We start from the raw sequence: 12828 nt of genomic DNA on the forward strand, positions 1-12828 counted from the left end.
TGTGAATATAGCAGTATATGAGTTCGCGAACACCACGTACGCAGCTAAACGGGTGTGAGTTGTAAGTTCGCGGTGATCCTGTACAGCTCATGGAACGTGCACTAGTTACAGCTATTGTAAGCCCAAGTTGGCCAACAGCAGACAGAATAGGCAGTATACTAACTCTGGGCAACAGACAGTTGTCTCATCGTAGAGGCCATGGACGCAAGCTGATGTATTGCTCGTTGGGCAGGAGGCAGCATAATAGGGGCTGGTTGGGGTATAACTTGACGGTGCGCAACCAGAAGTTGCAGTCAGGGGGCCTAGGAAGAAAAAGAGGCCGTTGGTAGTGATCCAGATTTCATAAAGATCGGCTGAGGCTGGACAGCTTGTAGGGGACCATGTCGGGGCCAGTGTCTGAGTGGGCATGTTTTGAGCTTTTCGCAGCACTGTGACAGTTGGTCAAGGCAGCAAGTTTATTTAATTCTCCTGAGAGCCGATAGAGAGATCATTACTAAGTACAGTTCGTCCGGACTGTCCAGTGGGGATATAGGAGACGTACCAGCCATACGGGGTATGAATAAAGGCGCCGGCTGCTAATTTAGCGTGTATTCGGTAGTTTGGGGGCGGATTCTTCTATTTAGACTTGGGCTAGAGGATGAAGAGGATGTCAGCATGAGTTAGCTCCATTTGATACACAACCTGCGGATCAGCTTAAATCCAAGGGCCCGCCACGTAGGCTGAGGGAGGCAGTGCCCACTACGGTGTACTAGTCCCATAGAACTAGTGAGAATAGGGGCAACCGGAAACCATTTCTGCAAGTGTCACTGCTCTATTCTTCTCCACTGCTGTGTGAAGATTGCTAGATTGTCAGCTCAAAAGGGAAGCGAAGGCCGTTTGATATCGACAAACTAGGATCTCTTCTAAGCCATTGTAATATTGTCTCCAAGGACTGTACCTTGCAAACAGGCTGCGTAGTTTGCGCTAAAAGGTGGAAAAAACTAACATAGATTAAAATAACAACAGCATTACCCCTATATACCTTTATGTTAGGGAATCTAACTTCCTATAGCTTATATTTAGATGGCCCTTCGTATAAATAGATATAGTTCTGACTGAAAAGTTTTTGGAATCTAATGCTAGTGGATTGCTTATACGAGGATTAATCGCCCGTAGTCTATTATTTCTCAGTAACCTCCAGTTTTGATTAAATAATCTATGGACAGATCATAGTTAGTAGTCCACTTAGTCCAGTGCTGTTTGTTTAGTTTAGCATTTATCAATGGACATAAACATAAGCCAGCGGTCTTGCGTGAGATCTGTCTGAGGGCTCGCATCAGACCCTGACACCTAGGGTCTATCAAGTTTTATCCCGTTCGCTTCTGGCCGTCGACGGGATGGATGTTCTTGCCCAGATGCCGTGGAAGGCGGTAGCAGCACACACGAGGCTTTTCTCCTTAAGATAGCTCTACATTAAGTACACTGTCTATAGCCGGTTACCAAGGATATCGTGCGGATATCAAGCAGACAGGCACCATACCTAAAAAAAGGCTAATCTTAGTTCAGAAACCCAGGCGGAGAGGGGAACGGAGTCCGTATGGCAGAACTATAAAACTCCATGAATCCTCAGACTCTTGTCCATGTGAAAGAGTCGCAGGAAGTTAAGAGCAGTATCAACGTTCTTCTGAGCCGATTGCGTTGGTGCTTTCTAGCATATGTCAGTATTAGATATCTTGAACTTGGCGTCGAAATTTATCCGTTCGAGTATTGCGCATAAAAACGAAACGCCAACCTGGAAAATATCAAATCAGTGTCCCACAGTATAAGTTACCAGTCAAGTCATATTTAATAACTTTCTGGCTGATCTTCCACAAAAAGCGGCGCTGACACTCGAGTCATGACCGGCCTGATCCCAGTCAGATGTCAGTCATGCGACCTAAGTGCTATAGAAAAGTTCTTTGTCTTTCTTCTCAATCAAAGCTGGATCGATTTTTTTCCTGGTAGTAAACATTAGGTCACTAATCAGTCTGGTCATGATAGACAAAATTCCTGATCCAAGACAGGATGATCAGCCGAAACTGTCAGCTATGTGTCTAATCCTCTAGCAGGAGCTGAGCAATTGACCCAGATGATTTGGAGGCCGCAGCGACTTACATGGAGCGCCACTAGCCCCACCCCTGCGCTGGTCACCAATGAAGCTCTTGGGTGGGAGTGGATTTGTGGGAGTCCACAGCGCCCAGATCACACCATGTAGGAGCGGTATCGAGTGAACTGATGAAGACCTGTGGCTGGAATAGTATCTAGATGCCAACTGCCTACAAGTCGGCTATCACAGCAGTGGTGCAGAGGATGGGAAGCTCAATTGGTTTGTGGAACAGGCCATTGAACGAATAATTGATGCTAAAGCTGGAAACAAAGAAAACTGAGAATGAGACAAGAGAATGGTATTCCTAAAGTAAGGTAGCATGCTCTGTCGTATTGCCTATCAATAAAACATGCTCTGTCGTATTACGCACCATTAAAAGACGCCCAGTCGTATTACATAGCAATAAGATGCTAACCATGCGTATCTCACCGCCTTATAGTACATCGTGATTAGTCCATGGATGAGGCATTAGAACAAGCTGATAGAGGTGGAGTGGGAAACGCAGAGGCTTTGCAATGGCGTCGGTTATGTGATAGACCTTCTCAGCTGAATCACAATATGTCCTGCCTGGGTTATCTTGACTCCTCTAGGATGCCTGACACCTTGGCGTCTACTTACAGCACATATATAAACTGACTCCTACTTCTCCATCAGAAGTATCTGTTCATCAAATCTGAACATCTTTCACTCCAATTCTTTCAATCTTATCTTCAAGGGCAAAAAACGTTTTAGGTACTTTAACGCTTCTGAAAATGCATTATTCCAAGATCCTTATTGCCTCAGCTGCCTTTATTCAAGGTAGCCTGTCCACCGGCATCTTGGTCTACTCTGGTCGTGATTGCACAGGCTCAGCCACAGCACGCACCGTTGATAGTGGTGTTTGTACAGGCCCATTGCCTGTTTTTAGGTCTTACCGGGAAAATGGATGGGGTCCTAAGGGAAAGCGAATCTCATTTTACGGTTCCGGTACATGCACTGGCGAGACATTCCTATATGACACGTGGTCGAATAATGGAGATTATTTCCAATCACGGCAATGCTACAACATCGATGGTCATTCGCCGAACGGGGAGAAGACTGCTGCTAGTGTCTCACAGAACTAGGCCTAAAGGTATGTTAAATTTTCTCCTCCAACAGTAATAGAAACGAGTAATTAACGTGGTCTTTGGGGAATTAAACAGTCACAGCCGGGTTGGCTCCTCCATAAGCTCCCATCAACATCGTTTAGCGGATTGAGGAAAGAAGCGGGCAATACGGGTATGGTGGTTAGCCAGCAAGAAAGACAGGCAACTAGCATTGCTTTAGGAGAATCGCCCATGTTGGACAAAGCAAGTTTCGCATCAGTCACTCATTAGTAGTAAAGAATATATAAGCCTACTGCAATTTGGTTCTCACTAGTAGACGTACGGCCGCTAGATGCAGTAAGAGCAGTTCTGGACGCTTATCTTTATAGTTGCTTGCGTAGATTGTTGTTTGAAGTTGCAGGATACTATGGAGTAGTATGTTCTTGTAAATATAATTCTAGTTAGTGTTATTAGGTGCGGGGATGCTATTATAAAGACAAAGGAGTAGTATATCGATGACTAAGTGCGAAATAGCTTTAGTTAGTTTTAGTATATTTACAACTATTGACCTTTTCCTCTGCACTTTATTTACATATTTGTGATTTTTATTTCATACGGTCCAGATATACATATTTTATATGAGGTGGATTGAATGCTGAGGTTTGTCCCACCTCGGAAATTATGCAGACTTGCTAAGAACAGTATCATATATATCCAGCAGTTCTAATGTCCCACCAGGGCCTGTTGTGCGGGTGCATATCTGTCACCGTGTGGCTTAGCATGATCAATGATTTTGCGCATTTCTTGCTTCTCCTCCTCGGTCAGCTGGATATCGCGGGATGACCAGTTTTCCTGCAACCGGTTCACCTTAGTGGTGCCTGGGATGGCAATCATGCCCTGGGCAGCAACCCAGGCGAGCGCAACCTGCCCCGTTGTACAGCCCTTTCGAGAAGCAAGCTTCTTGATTTCCTCGACGATGGCGCGATTCTTATAGAAGTTTTCTCCTTGGAATTTTGGTACTAGATACAATTCTTTCAGCAACGAGAAAAGGGACATTCTCGCAAAGGAGTACTCACCGGTACGGCGGAAGTCGTTTGGCGCAAAATCATCCGGAGATTTGTAGTCGAAGTTATCGGTGAGCCAGCCTTTTCCGAGAGGGCTATATGCGACGTAGGCAACCCCCAACTCCTTGCAGGTATCAATAAGACCATCCGTTTCGTGTATCGTCTCGAAAGCGGAGTACTCTGCCTGGACGGCGTCAATTTTGGCGACTAATTATTCAGTTAACAAAAGTTGATAAGGAGCAAGGGGTGGTCATACTCGAGTTAGCCTTGCGCAGAGTCGCAGCCGAGCATTCGGAAAGGCCGATATATTTGGTCTTCCCTGCCTTGCGCAGCTCATCAAGCGCCGGAATAGACTCTTCGAGAGGGGTTTCTATGCAATTTAGTAGGCACCTTCAGATCATGGCTAATCGACTCACTGGGATCAATGCGATGTAGGTAGTATAGGTCAGGGGCAAATCCAAGTCGTTCTATGGTGCCTTCGATATACTCCTTAATGTGCGATGGAGAATTGGTGACCGAACCTCCCCCAAAGACATCGAAGCCGCATTTCGAAGCAACTATAGGAAATTGGTCAACACAAGATCGTCATTTGGAATCGACAAGGCACTCACCAAAAACCTTCTCACGAAGGTTGTGCTTGCGGATGAAATCGCCTAGCAGCTTCTCGTTCACACCAGCTTGGTAGACAACCTTTGTTGCAGCCTGTTAGTGATGCGATCGTGTGGGTACTTGGAGGAGCGGTCACCTACAGCAGTATCCCAGAAGGTGCATCCCAATTCAATCGCCTTCAGCAGGACCGGTTCGGCCTCCTCATAGCTCAAGTTGTTTCCTAGGCCAAAGCTAAGGCCCATGGCACCAAAGCCAGGTGTTGGAACTTCAATGTTCCCAAAAGGAAGTGTTTTGGCCATGTCCGCGTGAATGGGAGAGTATCTTGAACGTTGATACGTATAGTTCTGTGGTGTGCGACCGGCAGTTGGACACTTGTGAACAAGTAGACGGCGATGGCTAGTTAAATATCCCACTTCCGCGCCAGAGATGATGTCGGCAAGGTAGAATGACCTCCGCTGCTTACAGTCATCGGTATCGGTTAAGCCAACCATAGGCGGGGATTACACCTTCCGACGGCGGGGTTAGAGCTTAATGTCCGTTCTTCTTCACGCTGTTGGAGTATATCTACCCACTCCGGCCAGATCTAAATTGCAATAAGCTCCACTTCTATGCTCATTATTAGCATCTTAACGGAGTAAACATGATATATTGTGGTTTTACTGCGAAATAATAAGGCACAGTCCTGACGGTCTGTTGCTGACAGGGAGTTAATCTTAACTCCGACAACACCGGACCCATACATACTTAGAGTCCTGACTGTTCGGTATATCTCAAAGCCTTGACGACTGCTTTGCTCTGCAGTATATACAAAAATATTCTCAGAATCGTCTGTTACATACCTACCTGCTGCCAATCTTACACGTTCTACTGTTCACTCACCTCGCAAGTCCGAGTGTAGGTGCGATGGTTATAGTTCTGATTGTGACGTAACGGGTAGAGCCGATAAAACCGACAATCGGTCTCCGAGACCTCGACCGATCCAAGTTACTATATCCCAGAGCAGTCAAGAAAATTGTATATAAATGAGGCTGTAACCTCCCAAAAAGCATCAGATACAGTGTAAGCAGAAGTGCAAAACATTACTGCCTTCCCATAACCCTTCAAAATCATGTCTAAGCTCGTCATCTTCGGCGCTACCGGCCAGCAAGGCCACTCGATCCTCACCTTCGTACACAATCACCCGGAGCTCTCGAAACAGTACTCAATTCGCGCAATCACTCGCGATGCCTCAAAAGGGCCCGCCCAGGAGCTTGCAAGGCAAGGAATTGAGGTTGTTCAGGCGGACATCAACAATCCATCCTCTCTCCCCGCAGCCCTGGAAGGCGCGCACTCGGTTGTCCTGATCACCTTCACCGAGTACGAGGCCGACCTGAAGGAACGGGAGTTCCGACAAGTCAAAGCCGTGGGGGACGCAGCCGTTGCCGCTGGTGTCAAGTTCCTCATCTACAGCACGGAAGTGAACACTGCCGGGCTATGGAACGGCGGACCTGTAGATGCTTTTGACTCCAAAGCAGAGGCGGAGGCGTACCTCCGCTCCCTGCCCTTAAAATCCGCATTCTTCGCCCCAGGCGCCTTCATGCAGAACCTGATAACTTACATGGCGCCTCAACCCGCCGGTGATGGCACGTACCGTATTGCCAATGTGGTCTCGCCCGACGCGCAGATTCCTCTGATTGATATCGTCGGTAACTCGGGGACGTTTGTCGCGTCCTTGTTGTCTGACCCAGAGAAGTCATCTGGTACTACGCTCTACGCTGCGACCAAGCTGTACAGTTACGCACAGATTGCTGAGATTATATCCCGGGTGTCTGGGAAGCAGGTGAATTATGTTCGCCTGCCGGAAGAGGTATACGCTGGTTTCATGAAGCCCGAACAGGGAGAGAGACTTGTTAGCATGATGCGATTCATGGATGAAGTAGGATATTTTGGACCTAATACCGAAAGCCGGGTTGCTGAGACTTTGAAGATGGTCGATGGAGCCTTGACCACGTTCGAAGAATTTGCAGAGAAGCATTTTGTGGGATTATAGGACGCTCCAGAATGTATATTAACTATACAACGCTAGTTTCTAGTTGTCTATCATGGAAGAGTGCTCCTGCTGGTCCTCTTCCTGGTTTCATGGCTTTGGCTTGACATTTGACCCTGCGTTGGTGTAATGAAGCAATAACATGCCAGATCAAGGTCATTTGATCACAGGACATTCTATTAAACTATTATGGACTAAGTTTTGTATATGCTCCTACGCCAACGCTACCGGATATCCCAATCGCGAATATGTAATCCCAGACAGCCACAGCTATAGAACTCATACAACCATGTATTCCCCAACGTCCCATTTGGTTTTCATCACCTGGTGCCAACGGAGCCCCTTCCTTTCCGTAGTTACCCGTGGGAAGGAATCGCTAGAGACGTTCGAACCTGAACAGGCAGAGACCGTGTCAGCTGAGAGAACAGGATTGACTCCGTTTAATATCTCAGGCGAAAATTTCAGTCTACCGTCACGGGAGTCATCGAGCCAAATCTTTTCCAGAACCTCCAAGCATGACAAATTGTTTAGAAAACCAGAATCCCTCGATATGTCCCTGCATCGCTGGCGAATGGCCGCACGGTGGGTCTCGAGAACAGATTCCGAGCCAGCAATAAATAGAGGCCACAGTAGGTACACGTCTGACTTGACCAATGCAATGTACTGCATCGTCCGATTAACGAGGTTTTGTATCTGAGGGTGACATGATGGCAGGTGCGGATGACCTAGTCGCTCGGTATAAAGAAGTGCCGCATGGCGAAAACACTCCGATATATAATATACGTCTTGCAAGTCTTGTGGTCCACCAATGGCTTGAGCTTGTACCCCATCCCGCGACATTGGCATTGGGTTCATTCCTATGGAACCTGCAAAAAGGTCATCTGGGGCAAATTCCAATCCATGCGACAGAGGTTGTGGCCGCCACGACTCGAGCTTTTGTCGTAGGGAATGCCACTCCGCCCAGAAAACTGGCGATGAGGGATATACGTCATTATTGCCGGAGTTTGGTGTAGAGCACGAAGGCGAATCCACCAGCCCAGGGGGCTTCTGTGTCGCCGGTAAAAAACTAGTATAAGCCATTGACGGTGGAACCGCGGCAGATGGCTGGAAAAGTTCCGATAACGTAGGTGCAGTCACTTCCTTGTTTTGGCTCAACAGATTCAATCGGCCCAGTTGTGCCACGAATCTGAAAACTTGTGCATCGCAGCCAGTCAGGGTCACCAGACTTTGCTCGTCATCTGGGGAAGAGGCTATTTGCAAGAAAGTACCACGAAGCACTACTTCTCGGTCATTAGTGACAGCGGTCATTGTATCGTACCAAGTAAATATGCGAATAAACCACTTCAAGTCTTCGGATATGTGCGGTGAATTGCGTAGTCGGATGGCCAGGAGCTTCATCACACCGGCGAATTGGGTCTTGAATTGAGCAACACCGGTATCGCATCCATGGAAGAGACACAAAATTAACAAAGTGGCCAAGACAGAGTCTGAAAGCCGCAGGCTACGGTCCGCCAACTGTAGATTCAATGCGCTCACTGCCCTGCCTCGATGATATTGTTCCTCGCGAGACATATCCTCCCAATCTGGGATTTCAGAGGTACTATGATGTCCAATGTCGGCCAAAGCCTGGTGGGCAAGAGACGACATCTTCGCTGGTAACGTTCTCTCCGTCGATAGCATTTTCCGCTCTCTCCTCCGTCGTATATTGCTGACAGACAGGGCTGCAATCGCTTCTTGAAGGGCGATGTTATCCTGGGCTAAACGCAGGATGCAGGTGCGGAAAGGGTTCTTGGGACTGTCAAAAGCAATAATCATCGGCGCAATAACCTCGGCATAATAGCTGATCAGGTACTGCAGGCGAGGGGTATGTCCCACGGACCTTGTAAGGAGGAGTTGGGAAAACGATGGCACAGGAGAAGCATTCATCCACATAGTCGCGTTTTCATTATTTTCTGGCAACCCATCAGATCCATGGCCATCCAGACCGAGATCGAGGCCCGCTGAATTCCCGCCCCCCGTTCGGGTCCATATCGCGGCCCCCTCGTCGGAATTATTCGAGGATTCCGCACGTCGAATGTCATCAGGATTTGTGTTACACGTATCGGTATAGTGGGCGCCGCACGGTTGTAAAGGCGAATCGAATTCAGTCGCAGCGTCCGGGAGGGAGGAAAGCCATTGTGATTGCGGAAAGGCAGGCGTGACACAATCAACAAAATGGTCGTTTGGGGTAAGAAGAGAGGGAGACGTCCCTGATTCTGAGGGTGATTGACTGTCAACAGCTCGTGGGGGTTGATGAGTAGATTCTGGAGATGGTGCAGCGGGCCCGGCTCCTTTTATCGGCACCGCCAGACCCCGCAATTTTCCTCGGCTGGCAACACCCACCCCCCAGGTCAGGGTGGTCTTGTATCCTGAGCATTCTAAGCCACGGCCCAAACACTGAGAACAGAAGGGTCGACTGCGATCGCATGCTAGACCCTCGCGAGCACATGTGAAACAATCCTCCCTTGCCCCTGTCACAACGGTTCTCTTTCGTCGTTTCCTAGGCGCGGGGTCCGTGGATGACTTGCGGCTTTGCCCTGATGCAGGTGGAGGCATCTCCGGACTAAGTAAGAAAGAGAGGGAGGTGTCTCGTCGCTTGGATCACATCGGGCAACGAGTGGGTGGAAACGTGCAGCTTTGCAATTGGATCGAGGTGCACGAAGGGGTGGCGAGCGCTGGAAAAGAATGTCCTGCCGCACCTGTTGTTTCAAACGAGGCTCTGGAGATTTTTTATATAGATGTGTTGCTTCCTCTGAGGTTTCAAATCGAAAAAATATAATTCTGTAAATCGGATGCGTAAATCGGCAAGATGCACCATGACGCCAACGGACGATGATCTTTGGGGTGTCTCATCTGTCGAGAATCACCCAATGGGTCACCTAACCTTCTGAGGACTGCAAGCGTGCAGCGGGTGAGATTTAAGGTAATTCGACCCCGAGGCTGAAGAATCCCTCATTGGGCACACCGGGCGTAACACGCGGAGCACTAGCGTGTTATGTGGAGACCGCAGGAAGCGAAGCCACGACCAAGCATCCGTGGAGGTAAAAGAGTCAAGGCGGGTCTGGCGCACCAACACTGATGGAGTAGTTCTAGGCAGCCTGTCTCCCAACGAAAAAGGATCGAATGCATGATGTCATGGCGTTGGGAGTCCCTTGACGTGCGGTCGATCCAATGTATGGATCGTCAGATGATATCGATGACGTCTGTACGATGGAGTAGATGGGACAGATCCAAGAGCCACAGCCGCGGAGAAACTGCCGTCTGTCGTTCCCAGTCATTCCACGATAGACGGGGAATGAACAGGCACATTACTGGTCTCCGGTTCGTGGCGAGGTTAGTCCGAGCCGAAGCATGATGGGACGGAGGGAGAGCGTACAGGCCGCCTCGGAGACAGTACCCACCGGAGGCATCAAATCAACGGGATTAATTCAGATAGAGTAGAACTAGGACATGAGATCGATCTTCGTCAATCTAGATAAGGCGAGTTCCCCGGAATGGGGATTGTGCCTGTCGATGAAGCAGAGCGGCGGTGGAGACTGAAGTAAGACCAAAATCCGCTGTGTTTGTCAACACTCGTGATTCTGCCACCGCCTTGGCCTCGTCATCAACACCAGCCAGTTCGTCCTTCCCCTCCACAACTCCATCTCAGGGGAATCAGCCAGCACACAGTCGCCGTCAATCACCCTTTGCGATCAACTGTCGCCTCTCTGTCTATCTGACACGGGAATTTCCGCTCTCCCTGCTTACCGCGCATTTCCCGCGTTTCATCCACCCCTGATCGTCTGTCCCGAAACGCTTCTCCTGAACGTCGCCGTTGTCGCCGTTCTCCCGTCGGCCATGCTCCTCGTTCTTTAGAAATAAGTATCGATCTCCTTTGATTTTTTTGATGGCGAGATACTCGCTAGGTTTATACTCGCACCCCTTTCGTGAAAGCACGCGTTGCAATCGCTGAATGACTCCCGACCTCCCCCTTCCAGCGATCTCTGCGATTACGGTGCACGATGGCGATTCTTCGTCCTGGTAGACTCAGGTCCATCCTCTTTCTGACCTTCGCCCTGATTCTCGTCTGTACCTTTTACCTATACTGGACTCCACCCCCCGCCTCCACAATTCCCAGTACCGTTTTCGAAGTCCCTCTCACGGAACGCCAAAACATCTTCTGGAAAGCGCTCAAGCCTATCCTCGATGCCCACGCTCCGAACTCCTCCCCCCCTACTCTTCGCGCCGACGCTGGGGCAAATCATTTCAATGCCTCAACCACGGATCCTCGTCCCGACTTGATCCTCCTCAGTGAAAATGACATGGTCGCCATGGAAGAGGCGCATGCGGCCTATATCAATGCCGTTCGGAACGACAAGAAATTGAGACCCGCCCACTCCCCGGGGACCCGTGGTATTGTGACAACGGCAGGAGGCACCTATCTCCCGGTCTTCGTCTCCTCTCTGCGGATGTTGCGCCGTACAGGGTCGGTCCTACCGGTAGAGATTTATATGAAGGACGCCAGCGAATATGAGAAGCAGCTCTGCGAGGAAATCCTACCCGAAATGGATGTTCGATGCATGGTCCTGTCTGACGTTATTGGAAAAGACCCTATCGAACATTTCCAGCTGAAAATCTTCGCCGTTCTCTTCTCATCCTTTGAGGAAGTCATTTGGATGGACGCCGATTGTTTCCCCTTGGACAAACCCGAGCTTCTCCTCAACAATGAACCGTATAAATCCAACGGCTTGGTCACCTGGCCCGACTTTTGGGCTTCCTCGGTATCGCCAGAATATTTCCGCATTTCTCGCCAGGAGATTCCACCAATGACCGAACGGCAGTCATCCGAGGCCGGCATTTTCCTTGTTTCCAAACAATCGCATTATCTCACCTTATTACTGGCTGCTTATTATAATTACTACGGTCCGTCGCACTACTTCCGCCTTCTCTCCCAGGGTGGACCAGGTGAGGGCGACAAGGAAACCTTCCTACAGGCTGCACGCGCCGTAGGGGAGCCTTTTTATGCCGTCAGCGAGAGGGTCCAGGCCGTCGGTCATCGGAAGGACGATGGTGGCATTTCTGGCTCAGCCATGGTACAGTCGGATCCCATTGGAGACTACTCCCTGACCAGCCAAGGGAAGTGGCGTGTACAGGATCCTTCGGTGGACGGTCCTCCTCGTGTATTCTTCATCCATGCCAACTACCCGAAATTCAATCCTGCGGGAGATGTGTTCGGCACGCAGTTCGAAACAGCGCCGACCGTTGGGTCGAATGGCGAAGACTCGAGGGCATGGACCGCCCCTGAAGATACGCTGAGGCGGTTTGGTTTCGATATCGAGCGAAACTATTGGGAAGAAATCAAGTGGGTGAGCTGTAACCCGGACATAAAATTCCGCGCGTGGGCAGTGAAATGGGAGATCTGCGACAAGGTAGTGAGCTACTGGGATAACGTCTTTGCTGCACCGCACGAGGATGATCCTGTCTTCGTGGGCGAGTGATAGACCGCTTTTTCGGAGCCTACAATATTCCGCGATCGTTTGCTCTTTAAAACATCATGTTGCCGTGGAAGTGCAGCCCCAGGATTGGTCCGTCGTAACACGACGGACCCTGGTTTGTCGATTGAGGTCTTCAGAGGGAAGATGGATGGAAGCTGCCTTCACGCGTTGCAGCCGCTCAATCATGCGGAAGCAGGTATATACGACTACACGGCCAGGATCCCACCACCGTTGTAGATGATACGCTAATTACGAGATGATGAATGGTTGACCCCATCTGTATTATATGTATCCTTGAGTGACATAGACTAATATGACATTATCATTGTGGAACTTCTTCGGTCACTCTCCATGGCCAACGGTTACAGATCCAAAGCATTAGCCACTCAGGGCCACCGCCGGCGGGAGGATCGTTCGGGCAATTCCT

General features: G+C 49.5%; 5 protein-coding genes across 5 annotated transcripts; 3 read left to right on the plus strand and 2 right to left on the minus strand.

Annotated features, from left to right (window-relative positions):
• Nucleotides 1-2721: 2721 nt before the first annotated feature.
• BDV59DRAFT_174609 (uncharacterized protein) lies at nucleotides 2722-3455 on the plus strand. The gene is made up of 2 exons (XM_073689106.1): nucleotides 2722-3236; nucleotides 3307-3455. Exon 1 carries the CDS (start codon nucleotides 2878-2880, stop codon nucleotides 3226-3228), a length of 351 nt encoding a protein of 116 aa, XP_073549944.1. The 5' UTR covers nucleotides 2722-2877; the 3' UTR covers nucleotides 3229-3236; nucleotides 3307-3455.
• Nucleotides 3456-3806: 351 nt separating this feature from the next.
• BDV59DRAFT_174610 (putative aldo-keto reductase (YakC)) lies at nucleotides 3807-5291 on the minus strand. Its single transcript, XM_073689107.1, has 6 exons — nucleotides 5003-5291; nucleotides 4865-4943; nucleotides 4670-4810; nucleotides 4510-4623; nucleotides 4266-4460; nucleotides 3807-4208 (listed from the first exon to the last, which is right to left on the minus strand). The coding sequence occupies exons 1-6, from the start codon at nucleotides 5159-5161 to the stop codon at nucleotides 3913-3915; spliced, it is 984 nt and encodes a 327-aa protein (XP_073549945.1). The 5' UTR covers nucleotides 5162-5291; the 3' UTR covers nucleotides 3807-3912.
• A 606-nt stretch (nucleotides 5292-5897) lies between these two features.
• On the plus strand, nucleotides 5898-6891 carry BDV59DRAFT_211964 (uncharacterized protein; the record flags this gene model as incomplete). Its single annotated transcript, XM_073695917.1, has 1 exon — nucleotides 5898-6891. The coding sequence occupies exon 1, from the start codon at nucleotides 5971-5973 to the stop codon at nucleotides 6889-6891; it is 921 nt and encodes a 306-aa protein (XP_073549946.1). The 5' UTR covers nucleotides 5898-5970.
• Nucleotides 6892-6943: 52 nt separating this feature from the next.
• On the minus strand, nucleotides 6944-9769 carry BDV59DRAFT_160683 (Zn(II)2Cys6 transcription factor). Its single transcript, XM_073687547.1, has one exon. It carries the CDS (start codon nucleotides 9481-9483, stop codon nucleotides 7168-7170), a length of 2316 nt encoding a protein of 771 aa, XP_073549947.1. The 5' UTR covers nucleotides 9484-9769; the 3' UTR covers nucleotides 6944-7167.
• Nucleotides 9770-10605: 836 nt separating this feature from the next.
• On the plus strand, nucleotides 10606-12743 carry BDV59DRAFT_160685 (alpha-mannosyltransferase). The gene has a single exon (XM_073687548.1). It carries the CDS (start codon nucleotides 10929-10931, stop codon nucleotides 12402-12404), a length of 1476 nt encoding a protein of 491 aa, XP_073549948.1. The 5' UTR covers nucleotides 10606-10928; the 3' UTR covers nucleotides 12405-12743.
• Nucleotides 12744-12828: the final 85 nt, after the last annotated feature.

The sequence above is a fragment of the Aspergillus ambiguus genome (genome assembly GCF_047715705.1).
Source record: "Aspergillus ambiguus strain CBS 117.58 unplaced genomic scaffold BDV59scaffold_8, whole genome shotgun sequence".
In the NCBI taxonomy this organism is placed as follows: Eukaryota; Fungi; Ascomycota; class Eurotiomycetes; order Eurotiales; family Aspergillaceae; genus Aspergillus; species Aspergillus ambiguus.